The sequence below is a fragment of the Schistocerca gregaria genome, chromosome 1, assembly GCF_023897955.1.
Source record: "Schistocerca gregaria isolate iqSchGreg1 chromosome 1, iqSchGreg1.2, whole genome shotgun sequence".
Taxonomy (NCBI): Eukaryota; Metazoa; Arthropoda; class Insecta; order Orthoptera; family Acrididae; genus Schistocerca; species Schistocerca gregaria.
In genome coordinates this window covers 364,296,049-364,314,733 of record NC_064920.1, presented here as the reverse complement: position 1 = coordinate 364,314,733, position 18,685 = coordinate 364,296,049, and the positions used below count along the sequence as shown (strand labels likewise).

Here is an 18,685-nt window from a genome sequence, read left to right as displayed (position 1 = left end):
TTTCTAGATTGTTTTAAGTTTTGGAATCTTTCGTCTTTCGGAACGTAGCACACACGTCAGTGTTTCTGGACGACAAAGTATCTTCGTGTCCTGGACACAGACCGCAGATGGAACGCGGACGGAATGAGTACGCGCCATAAGAGTGCGTGAGCAGTGAGTGACGTGGCGGCGTTTCTGTGTGTTGCAGGCGGATCCCAGCGCGGCGTTCCTGCGCGCAGCCCGAGCTGGTCAACTCGAACGAGTCCTCGAACACCTCGACAACGGGGTCGACATCAACACGTCCAACGCGGTGAGTACGCTGCCCGCGCTACGCTGCTGCTTCCGTGTCCTTGCTTCGCCTGCGATGTAACACTTTCCTGCCCGACGGGACTGAAAATCCCGTCCTCTTTCTTGTGTCATGAAACAACATGGGGTTGAATTTGTGCCTTCGCATTCTGTGGCGGCAGGGGCGCCGAGAAGCAGCGCTGCGCACGCGGCTGGACGCACGATTGGGCCCAGTTTCCAAATACAGCAATCCAGTTTTATTGTTATTTTAAAGAAGGTTTAGCATTATTTAAACATAACATAATTGGGGGAGCATTGGAACTACACAAAAATACTCATTAGGATGAAATACAGAATAAATTTAATTTCTTATTAAACATATGTTCGCAGATTTAGTTTATTATATGGTACTGCATGTTGTACGAGATAATGCCGGCGGAATTCGAACGGACTAATAGTTTTTATGGTGTAATAGGCTGAATCGGAGCACGCAGTAGTATAAACGCGTGTATCGTCGAGCCATAATTAGCAGAAAAAGTTCGGTTTCGTGTGTTACAGATCCCGTAAAGATTAGAGAAAATGATACAGATTGTAATACGTCACTGCATTGTATCTAGAAAGCAGACGCCCCCTGAAGAAATTTCTCGAAGTGTTCCGACGCAGAGCAGAAAGCTTTTTATCCAGGTGTGTCACAAGAGCTGGTCCTAATTTTCTGATGTCTTAGACGACGAGAACATAAACATTACTTATCAGTAATACAGTGTCTGCAGATGCACCGTTCTCTATACAAAAGCCATTGCCCATCACGCAGAGCTTAGATGGTTTTGTTTCAGCTGTTATTCTAACCACTGGAACAATAACCTACCGAAGTCACATTACATCTTCTGTGAAATTTGTTTACTTAGTTTCGGGCTTTAAAATTCAAAATGGTTCAAATGGCTCTGAGCACTATGTGACTTAACTAATGAGGTCATCAGTCGCTTAGAACTTAGAACTAATTAAACCTAACTAACCTAAGGACATCACACACATCCATGCCCAGAGTCAGGATTAGAACCTGCGACCGTAGCGGTCCCTCGGCTCCAGACTGTAGCGCCTAGAACCGTACGGCCACTCAGGCCGGCGTGATTGTACACTTATGAAGCATCATGCTGATATAACTGATTTATTAATAACGTAATTATTTTTTATTTCTAATGTACTTCACAGTTTTGTTCATTTTTTTAAAATCGAAGATATTTAGATTTAGAATTATACTAATTCTTCACGCTCTCCACTATTTTTCATTAAAATTCATAACAGTGTTTTTCCACGGCAGTGTGGAATGATAGGCTTCCTGATAACAGAACTGGGACTTGAAGTTGAATTCTCTGTCTCCAGTTTGTAATTTATTTGCGAACACATTTTCTAAGTTCACATTTCCGGCGTCCTCTCACATTTTCACCCATAATTAGAGCAGACTACGGTAGCTACAAATTTAAATAACACTTATAAATATATCTGCAATTTTCGGTATACTTAATTATAAAAATTTAGTGCAAAGAAAATAGTTTATAGCACAATTGCGTGAAGTGCCATCGCTAAGATGGTGCTCTAAATTTCACACTCCTTATACAATGAAGTCGTTCGAGCAGTTTTACTTCTGTGTACAGTTTCCTTCATCCCAGTACAAGTTCAAAACGACGCACTTTTGAATATCGCTTTATTAAGAAAAATCGTCTGGTTTCACACCCTATATTATTTACGGAAGCTGGGAATGGTTATTATATGTTGAATATGTTCTATTAGAATCGACAGCATTTGGAATGTAATATAGCAAAACAATGGTGCCGGCCGGAGTGGCCGAGCGGTTCTAGGCGCTTCAGCCTGGAACCGCGCGACCGCTACGGTCGCAGGCTCTAATCCTGCCTCGGGCATGGATGTGTGTGATGTCCTTAGGTTAGTTAGGTTTAAGTAGTTCTAAGTTCTAGGGGACTGATGACCTCAGCAGTTAAGTCCCATAGTGCTCAGAGCCATTTGAACCATTTTTGAGTCAAAACAATGGTCATAAACTACGTCGGAACACGCACGTGAGTGCGCTTTTAATTGCTTAAACAAAGCCCGTCGCGTCTCCATTCTCCCACTGAATCTTTGAAAGAACCAACGCGACCAATCAAATGAATCATGAATGAATGTAAAAATTTTAACTTTCTTTTGTACATTCATTTAATTTACTTTCTCGTCAGTTTAAAAGATAAGTTTGAATATTATACTGATTTGTACATTGGCTAATGTCTGGTGTCCGTAATGCTGCTGTTATGGAGTGCTCCCTCTCTCTCGTTTTACTGTCAAAACCAACTGATTCCGGTCCTTGAAACAGTTTTTACCTAAGAGTATGAGATCTGGCACAAAATTTTGTACCTGCTATGTCTGTCCAAAACTATTTTACCAGGCTGCCAGTCAGTACGATCTTAACATTGCTGCAGTAGCCACTACGCAATGACCCGCTTATTGTTTGACCTTAAGGGGAGCCGGAGGTGGTCAAATACAAAAGATTACAATTTTTTTTTGCTACCGAAAATTAATTGGAACATTCCTCTTTAATGCAAACTTTGAATTATTGTTCTCGCCCTAGAAGTGGGGTTATTACCAATTTCCCCCACGCCTTCCTGGCGAAGTGCTTGGGATTTTCTCGGCCTGTTACGCATACAGCGCCTTATGTTACGCATACAGCGAGTGTGCAAGGGTTGGCTACATTGTTTTTCTGTGACAAATGAAGCGCTAAGAGCGCGGAACATCGTCTCTTTGCTGTTTACCGTTTCGAATTAGTTCAGTGTTGCGCCTGTTGTTGGTAGTATTATACTTCTTGTGTAAAGCGTTGTTCTGGTTACGATGCCAGTTTTAATAACCGTGTATATAAGAAGAGGAAGAACGTAGGGAAAAGAAAAGTAACACTAATACTAAGTAGCGATACTATAATTACTGAAACAGTGTGTTCTTCTGCTAAACAACATAGCCCTGTGACACCTTCTAGCAATAAGCTGACTGGTGGAAGTGACAGATTTCGTGAATATGTTAGTGACAGTGATGATATTAACGAAGTACTGAATATTGGATTATTATCTTCTGTGCTGAAAGAAAGTGTTCTGTGCCAAATGTGTTCAAATGTAGGAGTGGGACTAGTGATAACAAATCACTTTGGTTTAGCTTCTGAGATGAAGATAATCTGTGCATGTTGCAAGTATCAAGTGACTTTCTGTAATTCACATGCCAGTCTCTTTGGTGAAAATGGACGATCTAGAGTGTTTGATGTGAATGTTCGACTTGTGTATGCCCTTCGATCCATTGGAAAAGGGTCTGCTGCTGGTAAACCGTTTTGTGATATTATAAACTTGCCATCGCCTCCAAGCAAATTTGTGTACTACTGTGAACTGGTACGATCCTCTGTTGAAGATGTGGCTTTGAAAACCACGAAGGAAGCAGTGGATGAATCTGTAGAAATGAACGGTGGTTCTAGGGATTTGGTAGTGGCATTAGATGGTGCCTGGCAAAAGAGGGGTCATAAATCCCTGAATGGTGTTGTAACTGCTACTTGTGGTGATAGTGCAAAAGTGATAGATGTTGCAATATTATCAAAACATCGTAGGTGCAAAAATAAAATCAAAGGGGAGCACAGTGGAACCTGTGAAGCAAATTTTAGTGGATCAAGTGGAGCAATGGAAGTTAATGGAGTGAAACAAATTTTTGAACGTTCAGTTCCCAGATACAACGTTAGGTACAAATACTACCTTGGGGAGGGTGACTCCAAAGGTTTCAAGACTATAGGGAAACTGAAACCATATGGAAATGAATTTGTAATTGAAAAGTTGGAATGCATTGGGCATGTGCAAAAGCTTATGGGTGCATGGCTTGAAAGGCTCAAACAAACTTTGGGTTCAAGTAAGCTCAATGATGGAAAGACAATAGGAGGGAGAGGCAGGCTTACTGATGAGGTGATTGAACGTCTACAGAGATACTATGGGTATGCTATAATGGAAAATACTAGTATGTTAGTGACATACGAAAAGCAGTGTGGGCATTGTTCCTTCATACTGCCTCTTCCAATGAATACCCTCAACACAGCCTGTGCCCAAAAGATTCCTGGTGCAAATATAATGCAAAAAGGACTATGATCACAAACATGGTTTGCCAGCAGCTGTGATAAATGCAGTAAAACCAATTTTTCATGACTTAGCACAGCGAGAATTGTTATACAAATGTCTACACGGAAAGACACAGAATCCTAATGAGAGCGTAAACAATTTGATTTGGAAAGTGATTCCTAAAAGGGTGTTTGTAAGCATAAAAACACTGCACTTTGGCATTTATGATGAAGTAGCAACCTACAACCAAGGGAACAGTGTGAAGTGAGAAGTTCTGAAGGCATTAGGATTTACAGCTGGGGTGAACACTGTACGAGCACTAAGAAATATTGACAGAGAAAGGATCAGAGGAGCAGAAAGAAGAGAAAGGCATATGAAGTATGATGGAACAACAGGCCAGAAAAGAAGACAGAAGAGGAAGCTTTTGGAGTATGAAGAAGAAGACCCTGATAATACATCCTATAGTGTAGGAATGTATTGAGAAACTTTGATAGCCATTCCCGTAAATCAGAATTTTTCTAATATAAGAAACATTTTCTCAAAATCCACTCAAGCTAGAGAGATGCATTTTTATACAGCACTCCTAGTGTTCAAACTTACATTGTAACACAGCCATTTGGCAATATGTTCAGTAGTTTCATTTCAGTTTAATTATAAAGCAATTATTTGTAAAAAAAATTGGGTGATTAATAAAAAAAATTGGAAGGAAACTAGAAAAGATACTCCAAAATCCCTCTGTCATAACTGCAATACTAAATCACTCTATATGTAAAAAAATTCAAATTTTTTCCTATTTGGTAGTTTATTCATAAATGTTCCTCAAACTTAGTGATTTTAACATGGGCAGCATAGGCACCTCCGGCTCACCTTAAGCTGTGGTTTTAATTTCATGTTCATTGTTGCAGCCAAGTGTAACGTGTGAACATGAACATGACTTTTATGCGGATCCGCGAAACCTGGTTAATTTTGTGTGTCGTTTCCACCACTGTAAGTAGTCACAAAGTTGCATTAGCTGAAATGTCAGCACCGCGTGAGATTTTCCTCCGTAACATGCCACTCCCTGCGGCGGCTATACTGATAATCCATTTGTTCCATGCGCAACACGTTGCTGTAGCTAAAGTAAAAAATAAAAATAAATAAATAAATGCATTTCAGCCGCGACGGCAGCGGTGCAATGAGGAAGGGTGCGGGGAGACAGCACTATGCAGTGCTGACAATTTCGTTTCATACAGATAACTTTCCGTGGCAGGAATGATGCGTGGACGTAACACTGTTTCGTGAAACCGCATTACAGTAGCACTGTATTCGTGAAAGCCCTTCACGCATGGCCACTCACCTCCAATCACAGTACAGTGAATCAATACACTGGTAATAACACAGCGCTACCATCTACTACTTTGCATATGTTGGCATTTGCTACACCGAACGACGAATTCCGGTATCAACTGATAAATATTGGATCAGAGGCTACTGCCAGACAGTAAAAAGTGATATATCCTTGGCGTTTTGCAGATGTTCACCTTCAGCACAATTCTCATTAAATTCGAAGCGAGCATCACATCAATTTGAATGACTTCTGTTCCCGCATTGCCATTGGAAACTGTTTATCAGTCAGGCCATAAATGGAAGATATATACAACGGTGCACTTGAGGAGATACATTCACACGAACTGACAATTTAAGAAATAGTAACTATTCCACTGTCACATAAGAGATTTATCTTTACCGTTTTACACTGCTGCAGCTAGATCATCGGGTGTTTTCCACTGCTACAGCTAGAGCATCAGGTGATTGGATTTGTCGTTTTGCTTATCACTGTACACTGAGACTTTTCTCTACATTGTCCCAGACTATTTTTTAGATTCTGTAATCTTAATATCACTTAAATCAAGCTTGCACTGTGGCAAACTCTCGAGACGAAATGGAGGCTGTCTGCAGTCAGCTCTTGGTGTCCCAAGGTACAACACCATGGGCCTTACTTTTACACTGGTGTCCAAAATTAAAGCAACAAACAGAGATTTTGCAAAGTTGCGTTTATTTTGTCACAAAACAGTATAATCAAGTGACAGTAAAGTAGAAACAATGTTCAGTGTGGAGTGTGACCACCTATGGCAACAGTACAGGTCTGACAACGATGGGGCATACTGCAAACGATGTCATCAATTTCATGTCGAGGCAATAACGTCCATTCTTTCTGCAGAGCTGCTCGCAAGTCTTTGATAATGGTTGGTGGATGCTAACGTGGTGCAACCCGTATCCTTAGTGCATCCCAAACTTCCTCTATGGGATTCAAATCGGGAGTGCGAGCAGGCCACGCTATGAATGCAAATTCTTCCGTTTCCAATAAAATACTGACCACCTGTGTTCTATTAGGTCAAGCGTTACCGTCCATCAATACTTGTTGGCCCACGGCACTTCGCAACAGCCCCACATGAGGTTCCAAGATCACGTCACGATACTTGACAGTAGTTGAATCTTGCCGAATCAACCGTACAAGTTCATGAAGAGGTGTTCGAATCGCTGCTCACACCATTATCGAACTTCCTCAATATCGGTCTCTTTCCACAATATTTGGGTCCTGAATTGTTCCCTACAGATGCGAATCCGTCGAGAATCACTCTCTAGACCAAATCGGGACTCACCTGTGGAAAGAACATTGGCCCACTCTGTGATGTCGTCAGTCATACGACCGCACCGCCGCCTGAGAGATCGATCAGCCGGATGCGATTCTCTCGATAAACGGTACAGAAGAACGGCTGTGCTAGCCAAAGAGTACACAGCCAGTCGCAGTACTTACGCTCGCCGCGAAGCCACTTCACGTGTAGCAGGATGTGCAGTTGTGCCAGTCTACAGTTCGTTGTCGCGCTCAGTGGTCAGCCAGCGCCGATGTTAGTCAGTCATCGTCTACAGCTCAGTCACTGCTGCCATCAAGTCTTTGTAGCCCAGTTCATAGTTAGTCTTCAAATTCACCGGATTCGACATTCAAGATTACGAGATATTAATTCGTCACTGCAAGATTTGTGACTTGTAAATTATGTAATTCTACAGACGCTTAGTCTAGTCGCGTCTTCTATAACTGTCAATCAGCAGATCATGGACTACAACAAAGTTAAGTAATAAATACTTTCTTATTTTGTACTCTTGCTAATTAATAGTGTTTACCTGTTGTAGTTACCAAGCAGTCTTGGCGTAGTAGAACCCACGTTTCCATCTCCTTGGCTATCTCATATTGATTGTTGTGGTGAAAGATCGAGAGCCATCACACTGTTTGACCGTCCAAGTGGCATGTTGATGACTCCATTCTAGACGTTCCCTGCTGTGAACACACGACAGAGGTACGCATACAGCAGGTCTCCGGCAATAAAGGCCTCTCTGCAGAAACCTGAATACCGTTTGTCTCGAAGCAACACGCCCAGTGGATGCTGCGAGATCAGATGCCAGTTGCCGTGCAGTACTAAGGCGGTACCGTCGTCCCCTTACAGCCAAATAACGCTCCTCTCTTTCTCGTGTCTCACGTGGTCGACCCTGGCTCTGATCTTTGGGATATGGTTCCGGTCTCTATAAAATATCGCCACATCCGAAGATCACAGAACGATTCGCGTTAAGCCTTCGGGCCATTTCAGTTTGCGATGTCCTGCTTCCATTCTTCTTATATCCCTACGTCGCAGAATGTCTGGTAGGCGTCTTCACTGTGCCTTACAGCACCGTCCATGACTGTACACAGCGATTATGGGTTTGGACTACCCGGCAAACACTACCTCGTATGATAGGTGCTCTGACGTCATCGCTGGCGTGGTTGTTCGTTGACTGGAATGCTATCTTTCGTGCAGAATACGATCGTACGGACATCTGTTGACAGTTTGTATGATTACATCGTGAATAAGACACATGGGAGAGAAGTAGTGGTTTGTTGCTTTAATTTTGGAAACCAGTGTATATAATTACTCTCCGGTAGTTCCTCGTTCTGGGTGCAGCTGAAGGGGTAACAGGTGTGCGCTAAGACGGTGGTTTTTAGAAACAGCAAGAGGAATCCCAAAGACGGCATAGTTACAGTAATTCCTGCCGTATTGGTCGATGCTGTCTGCCGCTGACGCGAAGAGAACTGGAAAATAGTGATGGGAGGAACCAACCGATTTTTTTTCTTATTAAGTAGATTTTCGGTTGTTTATTGGTCCCAGTTATAATCGCTTTAAAAAATAATAAAAAAAGAGAACTGACAACCAATAAACAGGGAATGAAAATGGGCAAAAATTCTATTTGCTGCATCAGTGATGCTAAAAATTGCAGTTTATAAATAAAAAGTTTTAATTGGTGAAATTCCCATTGGTTTCAAGTACAGGATTAATGAAAACAAAGTGAAGCAAGTATCGCTCTGTTAATAACAGTCTCGAGCAATAGTCTCGTGACGCTAGAAGTGGTGTAGTATTATTGGATATAATACACGACGAGGCAAAAGTCTGGATAGTAGATTGATATGAGGCATCATAATGGCGTCCGGTATGGGCTATCTGTAGTTGAGAGCACAACTTTATGAGCTATGCCAACAGAGGGGGCCATCTTGAAATCCGTTATCTTGGACCTGGGTTACGTATTTCAAATGGCTAGTGGATCATGTGACACATATTTTGATTTGCTTCTGTCTCCGGAATACTCACGTGGTACGTGTGTTTAAGATATTTTTATTTGTGTTGGACTGAACACCTGTTAAAGTTTGCGACACTTTCCACAGTAGACATTATAGCATATGCTCAATATGACCTCCATTACACTGGACACACAATCCAACTCTCTTTTTTTCCCAGTCCTGCTGCACATGTTGCAAGATCTGTGGGTCAACAGAGGCACATATCTCCTCAATACGCTGGCAAAGGTGGGCTACGTTGTTGGTTTTTACCTCATACACAACTGATTTCGAATGCTCCCACAGATAAAAGGGAAGAAATGTAAGGTCAGGGGAGTGAGGCGACTATTCGATACGACCTTTTCTATCGATCCAGTGGCCTCCAAACTGTTCATCCAGAAACTGACTTCAGTAGCATAGGGGGTGCACTGTATTGTTGGAAGAAAGTTGGAAAATCACCCTACAGATTCAACAGCGTTGGAAGCACATAATCACAGAACATGTTAAGATACCTCTCCCCATTGAAGGTTTCACCAATAAACACCGGACCTACGATTATTGTGTCCCAAAGCCCCTCCAAACCATCACTTTTCACCACCAGCACCTTTACAGGGATTTTTTGTGGTTGGCAGGAGAGCCAACACCGTGTTACTAGAGGAGGCCGAAAGGCACGCGTTTTAGCTCACGCAGGCTGGCATGAGGTCTGGAACAGGACAAGGAAATTATAATTTAGAAACAACGGACGTAGCTGGTGGAATACTTAACTTTAATCCATTAATGATGAACGTCGCTCTTGACGGTACATAGTTCACAATATCAATAGTAACTGATAATAGCGCCTTGCTAGGTCGTAGCAAATGACGTAGCTGAAGGCTATGCTAAACTATTTTCTCGGCAAATGAGAACGTAAGTAGGCAGTGAACCATCGCTAGCAAAGTCGGCTGTACAACTGGGACGAGTGCTAGGAAGTCTCTCTAGACCTGCCGTGTGGCGGCGCTCGGTCTGCAATCACTGATAGTGGCGACACGCGGGTCCGACGTATACTACCGGACCGCAGCCGATTTAAAGGCTACCACCTAGCAAGTGTGGTGTCTGGCGGTGACACCACAAGATTCATCCAGGAGGGGTTTGCATCTGACCAGTAACGAAGATTCCGTTTGCTTGCTTCTCCTTGCACACACAAATTATGTTCCACTGATCCAGAGCCCATTCTGCATCCGCCGATCAGGGTCATCCTCCGAGAGATGATATTGCAACTGTAACTTGTGCATGTGCCATTCATGGGTATGCAGGACACGGAAAAGTGAACGCTGACTGACGCCGGATATTGCTAATTAACTGGCGCTTACTGCGATGTAGACTTTCCACAAACGATGCCACAACTGCCGTTGCAGTTTCATTGGTGACTATTCTTGGACGTCCACTACATGGCTTGTCCACTACAGAACCTATTGCACGTACTTTTCCAGTAACTTGGATACTGTCTCAGGACGTCGGGCATCGAAGTCAGCAGCAATCACTCTGGTACTTCGTCCATTACTCACAATCACAATTTCAAAGCGTTCCTACTGTGTGAGTTCCATTGTTACCTGCAAGAATAAACAGATTTGATCACCTCCTTGTAATTTCAAATTTTAACAGATCGTAATTTCTACACAAATAAAGATACCTTAAAACAGATTTCAATTTGTATTCCTGAGAAAGAGGCCGTTCAAAAAGAGGTGCCACATGACTGCCTTCCCATTTGAAGCACGTAACCCAAATTTAAGACGGCGGAATTTAAGAGGACCATTGCTGTCTCCATAGCCCCTAGAAGTTGTGCCCCTGCTACAGATATCCCCTACCAGACGCCATTGTGGATCGAGCATTTTTATACCGTTCGACTTTTATAGGGGAGTATCCAGACTATACTTAAGACTAACATATTAGATGGTACTCGGTGCACGCATTCTTTTATCCGTTCGCAGGACAGCCAATTTAAAAGTGATTTTCCATGTGGAACCTTATGTTGGTGGAAATGTAACTATAATGTTGCTGATTTGGCAACACTGATCTCTATTATCACCCTTTGAATGATGAATGTTGCTTTCTTTGGGCATGTTCAAAAATCCATTATGATACAAAATTTATGTATTTTACGCTAGCAGTTCGATATTTTCCAACTGAGCCACCCTGGCAGATCCAAACTATTGAGAGACTTGTTCCCCTCCCTCCATGAGGCTTGGTCCCTGCGGTCCCCCCCCCCCCCCCCCGCCCCGTCCCCCACCACCTTTCCCGTCCCCCATCCACTCGATGGCCCTCTGTGGCGGCTATATCACAGGAAACTGTTTGGCTGTGATAGTGCAGTATTTCTGCCCACAGATGACAGTAAAATACAGATTTTCGTAAAGAGCCTATATAATACGGAGACCATAAAAGGTAATATACGCCAACAGCCTTGCTGCAGTGGTAACACCGGTCCCGTCAGATCGCCGAAGTTAAGCGCTGTCGGGCTGGGCTAGCACTTGAAAGGGTGACCATCCGGTCTGCCGAGCGCTGTTGGCAAGTAGGGTGCACTGAGCCCTTGTGAAGCAAACTGAAGAGCTACTTGATTGAGAAGCAGCGGCTCTGGTCTCGGAAATTGACGTACGGCTAAGAGAGCGATGTGCTGACCACACGCCCCTCCATATCCGCATCCAGTGACGCCTATGAGCTGAGGATGACACGGCGGCCGGTCAGTTCCGTTGGGCCTTCATGACCTGTTCGGGAGAAGTTTTTTTTTCTGGCCATTTTTGCCAGAATTCGCGCGAGAAATACTGCCACGTGTTGACTGTCACAAGACATGGATCTGACACTTGCACCACAGCAGAAATTCTAGCTTTTTATTTAGCATGGGGCTACTATACATTTAATGTGGAGTAAATTTCGCATGATGCAGTGTATATTTATTGTAACTTCCCGGAAAGAAATGGGGAGTCGACCACTAGACAAACGAGTTTCATTTCTAATTGTTTCAGATGCTCTGAAGTGAATTCAGAGGTTTCTTCTTGGATATTCATTGTTGGAATTAGTAGTCTCTAAGCTTTATATAGTTTTTCCCTTCCCGGCGTAATATATTTTAGATTAGATTTTTACGAATTTAATGACTATGTCTTACATTGATTGGGACAAGCCAGAAAACATAGTTTCGTAATGTTGTTTAAAAACGCCAAAGAGTGAAAGTACAACTACATAGTATCTGTTTTGCTAAAACGAAACTTACGTTATTACAAATACTCGCGTTTTACATGAATAGTTATTAAACATAACAGATAATTGTCAAGATTAATTGATTGACACTTATATTGGATAAATGCAATTCAAATAAAGTAACAAATAATAGTACGGGTACAACGAGGATCGAACTACAAAAAGCACTATTTGTAGTTTAGAACACTACTTACTGATCTGCACGCGATTTTGTGACAAATGAGCGGAATGTTTAGTTGAAAATAGTGCTCAGAAATTTTTGAAGTCGATTTTTAAATTTCCAAGACAAGGAATGTGTAGACGTGGCAGGCTATAGACTGACACAGTTTGCCAAGAAGATTTGTTCAACAGCTAGACTTTTTTTTTAATGTGAATAATGCTGAAGCATCTTAACTACAAAAACGAAAAACGTGTAACAACTTGCCTCAGATCTGCTGTGACATGCGTACAAATATGTGAAGTTTCAGGTTAGTCACTCCCTCTTGACTGGGTGCTTTAGAATGCAGCAAGAAGGTACAGATTTTACACAGTAGTTCGATATTGACAAATTTCTGTCGCGTCTCGTACAAATCGAGGGCATACACTTCGCTTTGCTACAGAATGTGAAACTCCAAGTTGGAAGCACCCTTGAAGAGTTGCACGGTCCAACTGATCTATACAGTGGTCTGTAATTTTGATAAGCTGTTCTACTCGTTGCAATTCTTGTGGAACGTTAAGGTGCTGTTAAAAACGAATCATTGCGCTAAGAGACATAATTGTGAAGCATTTGCAGCGTAGAAGAATCCGCCCACATTTGATGTTTAGAAGAATAAGATATGATATTAAAAAAGTTGTACAGAGTCAGTTTACAGGCCAAACGTCACGTCTCACAATAACTACGTTGCCACTTGTATTACATGCAGATGGAAAGCAAGAACCTCTTAACTTCGCATAGATGAGGGTACTTCATCAGTTTCCCTGTGTTAATTGTATCTCACCTGCTCATTGCAACTACACGCTGCTTTCTTCTATTCTTACTCCGCGGAAATTTGAGCGTTCGAAATCCACCTTCGCTTTTGTTGGGATGTCCGTAAGCAGCAGACTGGCAACATTTCTGAACGTCTGCAGAATGAAATACAGATCGTCAAATACATATGGTACAAATGATGTCGAGCTTACTTCAGAACCGTACCGGTACAGATTTCATCACAAAATACGTTCTTAACTGACCTCGCATTTAAGGTCGTACGCGTAAACTCTATGCAAGAAGCTGTCTGACTGAAGTTCAAACACCGACAACTAGGTCAGTATACAGTAACCCAAGTTCAGTGCATCGACATCGGTCTCAAACGCGTAAACATGTCGAGTTTTGTGCCTACGAACTACAATTTGAAAAAAAAAAAAATGGTTCAAATGGCTCTGAGCACTATGGGACTCAACTGCGGTGGTCATTAGTCCCCTAGAACTTAGAACTACTTAAACCTAACTAACATAAGGACATCACACACATCCATGCCCGAGGCAGGATTCGAACCTGCGACCATAGCAGTCGCACCTACAATTTGCAGACAGCATTGATTTTCTGTAATCATTTGAAGAAAACTGCTGTAAAATCGCATCGAATGATTGTCGAAGCTCTCGGCGAACATGCTCCTGGGGAAACAGTGTTTAGAGTGGTTCAAAAATTATCGAGCGATGTGGCGCAGTGGTTACACACTAGACTCGGGAGGACGACGGTTCAATCCTGCGTCCGGCCATCCTGATTTAGGTTTTCCGTGATTTCCTTAAATCCCTCCAGGCAAATGCCGGGATGGTTCCTCTGAAAGGGCACGGCCGACTTCCTTCCCCATCCATCCCTAATCCGATGAGACCGATGACCTCGCTGTCTGGTCTCCTTCCCCAAAACAACCCAACCAAGGTTCAAAAATTCAAAACTAGTGATTTTGACGTGTGAAACGACGGGCGCGGGAAACCACGGTGAAAGTTCGGAGACAACGAATTGCAGGCCTTATTGGAAGAAGATGATACTCAAACTCAACAGGAACGCACGGAACAATTGAATGTGACGCAGAAAGCCACTTCTCTACGGTTGATTGCTATGAGAAAGGTGCAGGAAGTAGGAAAATGGGCTTCTCTTGAACTAAACGAAAGACAGCAAGCAAATCGAAAGACCACTTGTGAAATGCTGCTCGCCAGATACAAAAGAAAGTCGTTTCTCCATCGAACAGTGACAGGTGATGAAAAATGGATATGTTTTGAGAATCGTAAGCGTCGTAAATCATGGGTGAAATCAGGAAAACCATTGACATTCACTGTAACACCAAATCGCTTTGGAAAGAAGATAAATGTCCTGTGTTTGGTGGGATCAGAAAGGTGTCATCTATTATGAGCTGCTAGAACCTGGTGAAACCGTTAACATTGACCGCTTCCAACAGCAAATGATCTACTTAAATCGAGCATTACGTCAAAAACGACCAAATATGGAAAACAGCAACACAGTCATATTGCTCCATGATAACGCCCCATCACACACAGCAAAACGGGCCAGGAAAACGATCGAGGCGTTCAGTTGGGAAATACTAGGGCACGCGCCTTGATCTTCAGACTTGGCTCCGTCCGATTATCATCTGTCTGCATCGCTGGGACACGCTCGCTGAACAATACTTAATTTCATATGAAAATGTGCGATAATGTCTCGCTAACTGGTTCGCTTCAAAAGAAGAACCTTTTTTTTTTTTTTTGCGTCGCAATCATAGCCTGCCGGAGAGGTAGGAGAAATGTACAAATAGCAATGGAGATTATTTTGAATAAAATATTGTTTATCCGTTTCAAACAACAGACGCCTAATTATTGCAAACAAATTTCAGTTTCATATTTCTGCACCTGATACAGAGTGTATAGCAAATAACACAAATACATTCTAATCGTTTCCAACTTCGGAAAGCATTGCGAACATGTGACCCGAAGAGCCCCGTCGCGATTCCATACTTTTGTTTCATATAAACAAGCTAGTTTTGTCGGATATTGTTCTGTGGACATTTATACTTGCCAATAATCCGTTTGTGAACTGCTATATTGTAAATATATTGCTCGTATTCTACATTATTTAGATCACATCCGTTTTTCGTACTGTTTCGCATTTAATAGAGAACTCCATGTTAGCAGCTTTTAACAGAATCAGTATTCAACTTTATTACACCTTGTTATAGAATGAGTATGTATTTCTGCTTTGAATGATGTGGCTTCTTGCAATTGAGTATGGTTCAAATGGCTCTGAGCACTATGGGACTCAACTTCTGAGGTCATTAGTCCCCTAGAACTTGGAGCAAGTTAAACCTAACTAACCTAAGGACATCACATACATCCATGCCCGAGGCAGGATTCTAACCTGCGACCGTAGCGGTCTCGAGGTTCCAGACTGCAGCGCCTAGAACCGCACGGCCACTCGGCCGGGTGCAATTGAGTATGCTTTGTAGTATTCGTGACAGTACCAGTTACTATTACGGAGCAAAAATATTCTGCGTCGAAGTGCACATTTATACTGTCATGAGATTGCGCGGCACCGATATGATGTGAACGTACGTCCTCTGTCCTGAATGCTACTGCATTTAGTTAACTCTAGTTGTACAGAATTCATTAGTACATCCAATAATGAAAGCATGACACTGTGTATTATTTGCTTTTAAGTTTTCCTTGGACTGGGAGGCTAACTGAAGTACATTGATTTCTGTTAAAATATATTGTTTTGTAGCACCTGTTACTAACGTGTGAACACATTTGGGTAATTACTGTTATAGTTTTAGCACTCGAAAGGGAGAAGATCTTAATCAATAAGAATACAAAACATACTCAATTGCAAGAAGCAACACTGTTCAAAGCAGAAAAAAATGGTTCAAATGGCTCTGAGCACTATGCGACTTAACATCTATGGTCATCAGTCCCCTAGAACTTAGAACTACTTAAACCTAACTAACCTAAGGACAGCACACTACACCCAGTAATCACGAGGCAGAGAAAATCCCTGACCCCCCCCCCCCCCCCCCAAAGCAGAAATACGTAAGCCCTACTCATTCCGTTACAAGATGTAATATACTTAAATATAACAGAAAGCTTTACATTAAATGCGAGAACGTACGAAAAACGGATGCGAACTAGTATAAAAGAGTCCGATAGAACACTTTAATCTCCCTTTTTTTCGTTCAGTTTGGAATACCTCTATCTTTAAATGTAAAATTTATCAATATATGATAATCAACACATATCGAATCATCATATGCAACGAAAAATACACGTCTCTTGTTTCTAATCCTCTTCACGCGAAATTCCAGTATTCAGTGTAAATATAAATTATTGATTAATATTTTATTAAAGATTATTAATAAAGGTGACTTAAATTAAGAAAACATTACAAATCAATTTTAGGACAAAAATGAAATATCAGTTACTCTTTATTTGGACATTTGTTTTACAACACAGATGTGGTCCCACACGAACCAAAGTGATAGGCATCATGGAAACATGGAAAACAGTAATTTGCACAGCGTCGAGCACACCTTATAGATATTGCACATTTACAGTTGCCGCAATACCACTGCAATACAAACCCAAAAGAACTGATCTAGGGCCACATTAACGGATTTGTCGCAAGAAATAACAATGCATTTAAGCTAATATGCCTATCCAACTACGTTATATTTTCAAGGTGTTTAAACTGCCAGACGTATTGGAACTAATGCACGAAGCGTTGTCACACGTCACTGGCGAACACTGGCGGGATACAGAACGGCACGTCAAAAAAGAAAGAGACAATATGACGCAGGGATGCCTTCCTGGATCATTGTAGCAGAAAACAGTTCCAGTGCAGAAATGTATTTTTCAGATATTGGAGGAGTTCAGAGATTACCACACTACTTACTGCGAGGTAATGCCTTTAGTGGCGTCAGTGTTTAACTATACGGTGAACTACATGCAATACGCTTTTTTCACACATGTCTCCCGCAGAAAAACTGCCCATGTCAGGGCGGATTTACACATTTGCCGAGAGTGGGCTATTCAAATTTTGTCGTCCCTACCGACCTCTACAATTCGATGCTTCACGATCACATTGATTAAAATTTTTTAGTCAGTGAAACTGTAACTTTAGGGTTTGTGTACTATCGCTCTAATTACGCCACTTTTTTCCCGTAATTAGTATGATTGTGAACCAGGGGATCGATGTGTCAGTTCCTAGATTATTTTTACAACACAACGATTTAGTTCAGATTGCACGAGAAATAGTTTCTGAATGTATTTCTGAGCTAACAAAAGCTCCATCATACACTACCAACAATGCACATTCGGAGAACGCAATTAAATAAATATGTTTCGCTTACTTACAATTTAAAAGCAATATATTCAGTTACCTGGTAACAATCGAGCTGATGATGACGATGAAATTCAAATAAATTATGAAAGTTTTGTTGTACCTTCTTGCGCGATTTTCTGTTCTCAGAATCATCAATTACATCGTCGTATGAAATCTTGATCATTAGTTCTGACCCTATGAACAAACGACCTAAGGCGTTTAGCTTTTCTTGGCTTAAACTACTCTATGTGATCAAAAGTGTCCGTACACCGAAAAAAATATGCGTTTTTCATATTAGGTGCTTTGTGCTGCAACCTACTGCCACGTACTCCATCTGAGCGATCTCAGCAGCCATTAGACATCGTGAGGGAGCAGAATGCGGAGCTCCGTGGAACTCGCGGACTCCGAATGTGGTCAGGTGATTGGGTGTCACTTGTGTCATACGCCTGTACGCGAGGATTCCATACTCCTAAATACCGTAGGTCCCCTGTTTCCGATGTGATAGTGAAGTGGAAAAGCCAAGGAACACGTACAGCACAAAAGCGTACAGGCCGACCTCGTCTGTTGACTGACAGAGACCGCCGACAGTTGAAGAAGGTCGTAATGTGTAATAGGCAGACATCTATCCAGACCTTCACACAGGAATTCCCAACGGCATCCATTGCAAGTATTATGACAGTTAGGCGGGAGCTGACACAACTTGGATTTCATGGTCAAGCGGCTGATCATAAGCCACACATCACGCCGCTAAATGCCAAACGACGACTCGTTTCGTGTAAGGAGCGTAAACATTGAACAATTCAACAGTGGAAAAACGTTGTGTGGAGTAACGAATCACGGTACACAATGTGGTGATCCGATGGCAGGGTGTGGGTATGGCGAGTGCCCTGTGAGACAGCGTCTGTAGTGCCGACAGTAAAATTCGGAGGCGGTGGTATTATGGTGAGGTCGTGTTTTTCGTGGAGGGGGCTTGCACCCCTTGTTTTGCATGGCACTATCACAGCACAGGCCTACATTGATCTTTTGAGCACCTTCTTGCTTCTCACTGTTGAAGAGCAATTCGGGGATGGTGATTGCTTCTTTCAACACAATCAAGCACTTGTTCATAGTGCACGGCCTGTGGCGGAG

The 18,685-nt window shown here is 42.3% G+C and overlaps 1 protein-coding gene across 14 annotated transcripts in view; it reads left to right on the top strand.

Annotated features, from left to right (window-relative positions):
• LOC126346684 (ankyrin-2-like) overlaps positions 1-18,685 on the top strand; it is a 962,838-nt gene that overhangs the window by 777,831 nt on the left and 166,322 nt on the right. For all 14 annotated transcript variants that reach the window (XM_050002221.1, XM_050002216.1, XM_050002220.1 and 11 more), the window contains exon 2: positions 188-289. In XM_050002221.1, the coding sequence (XP_049858178.1) occupies positions 188-289 (102 nt within the window). The remainder of the gene's footprint in view (positions 1-187; positions 290-18,685) is intronic.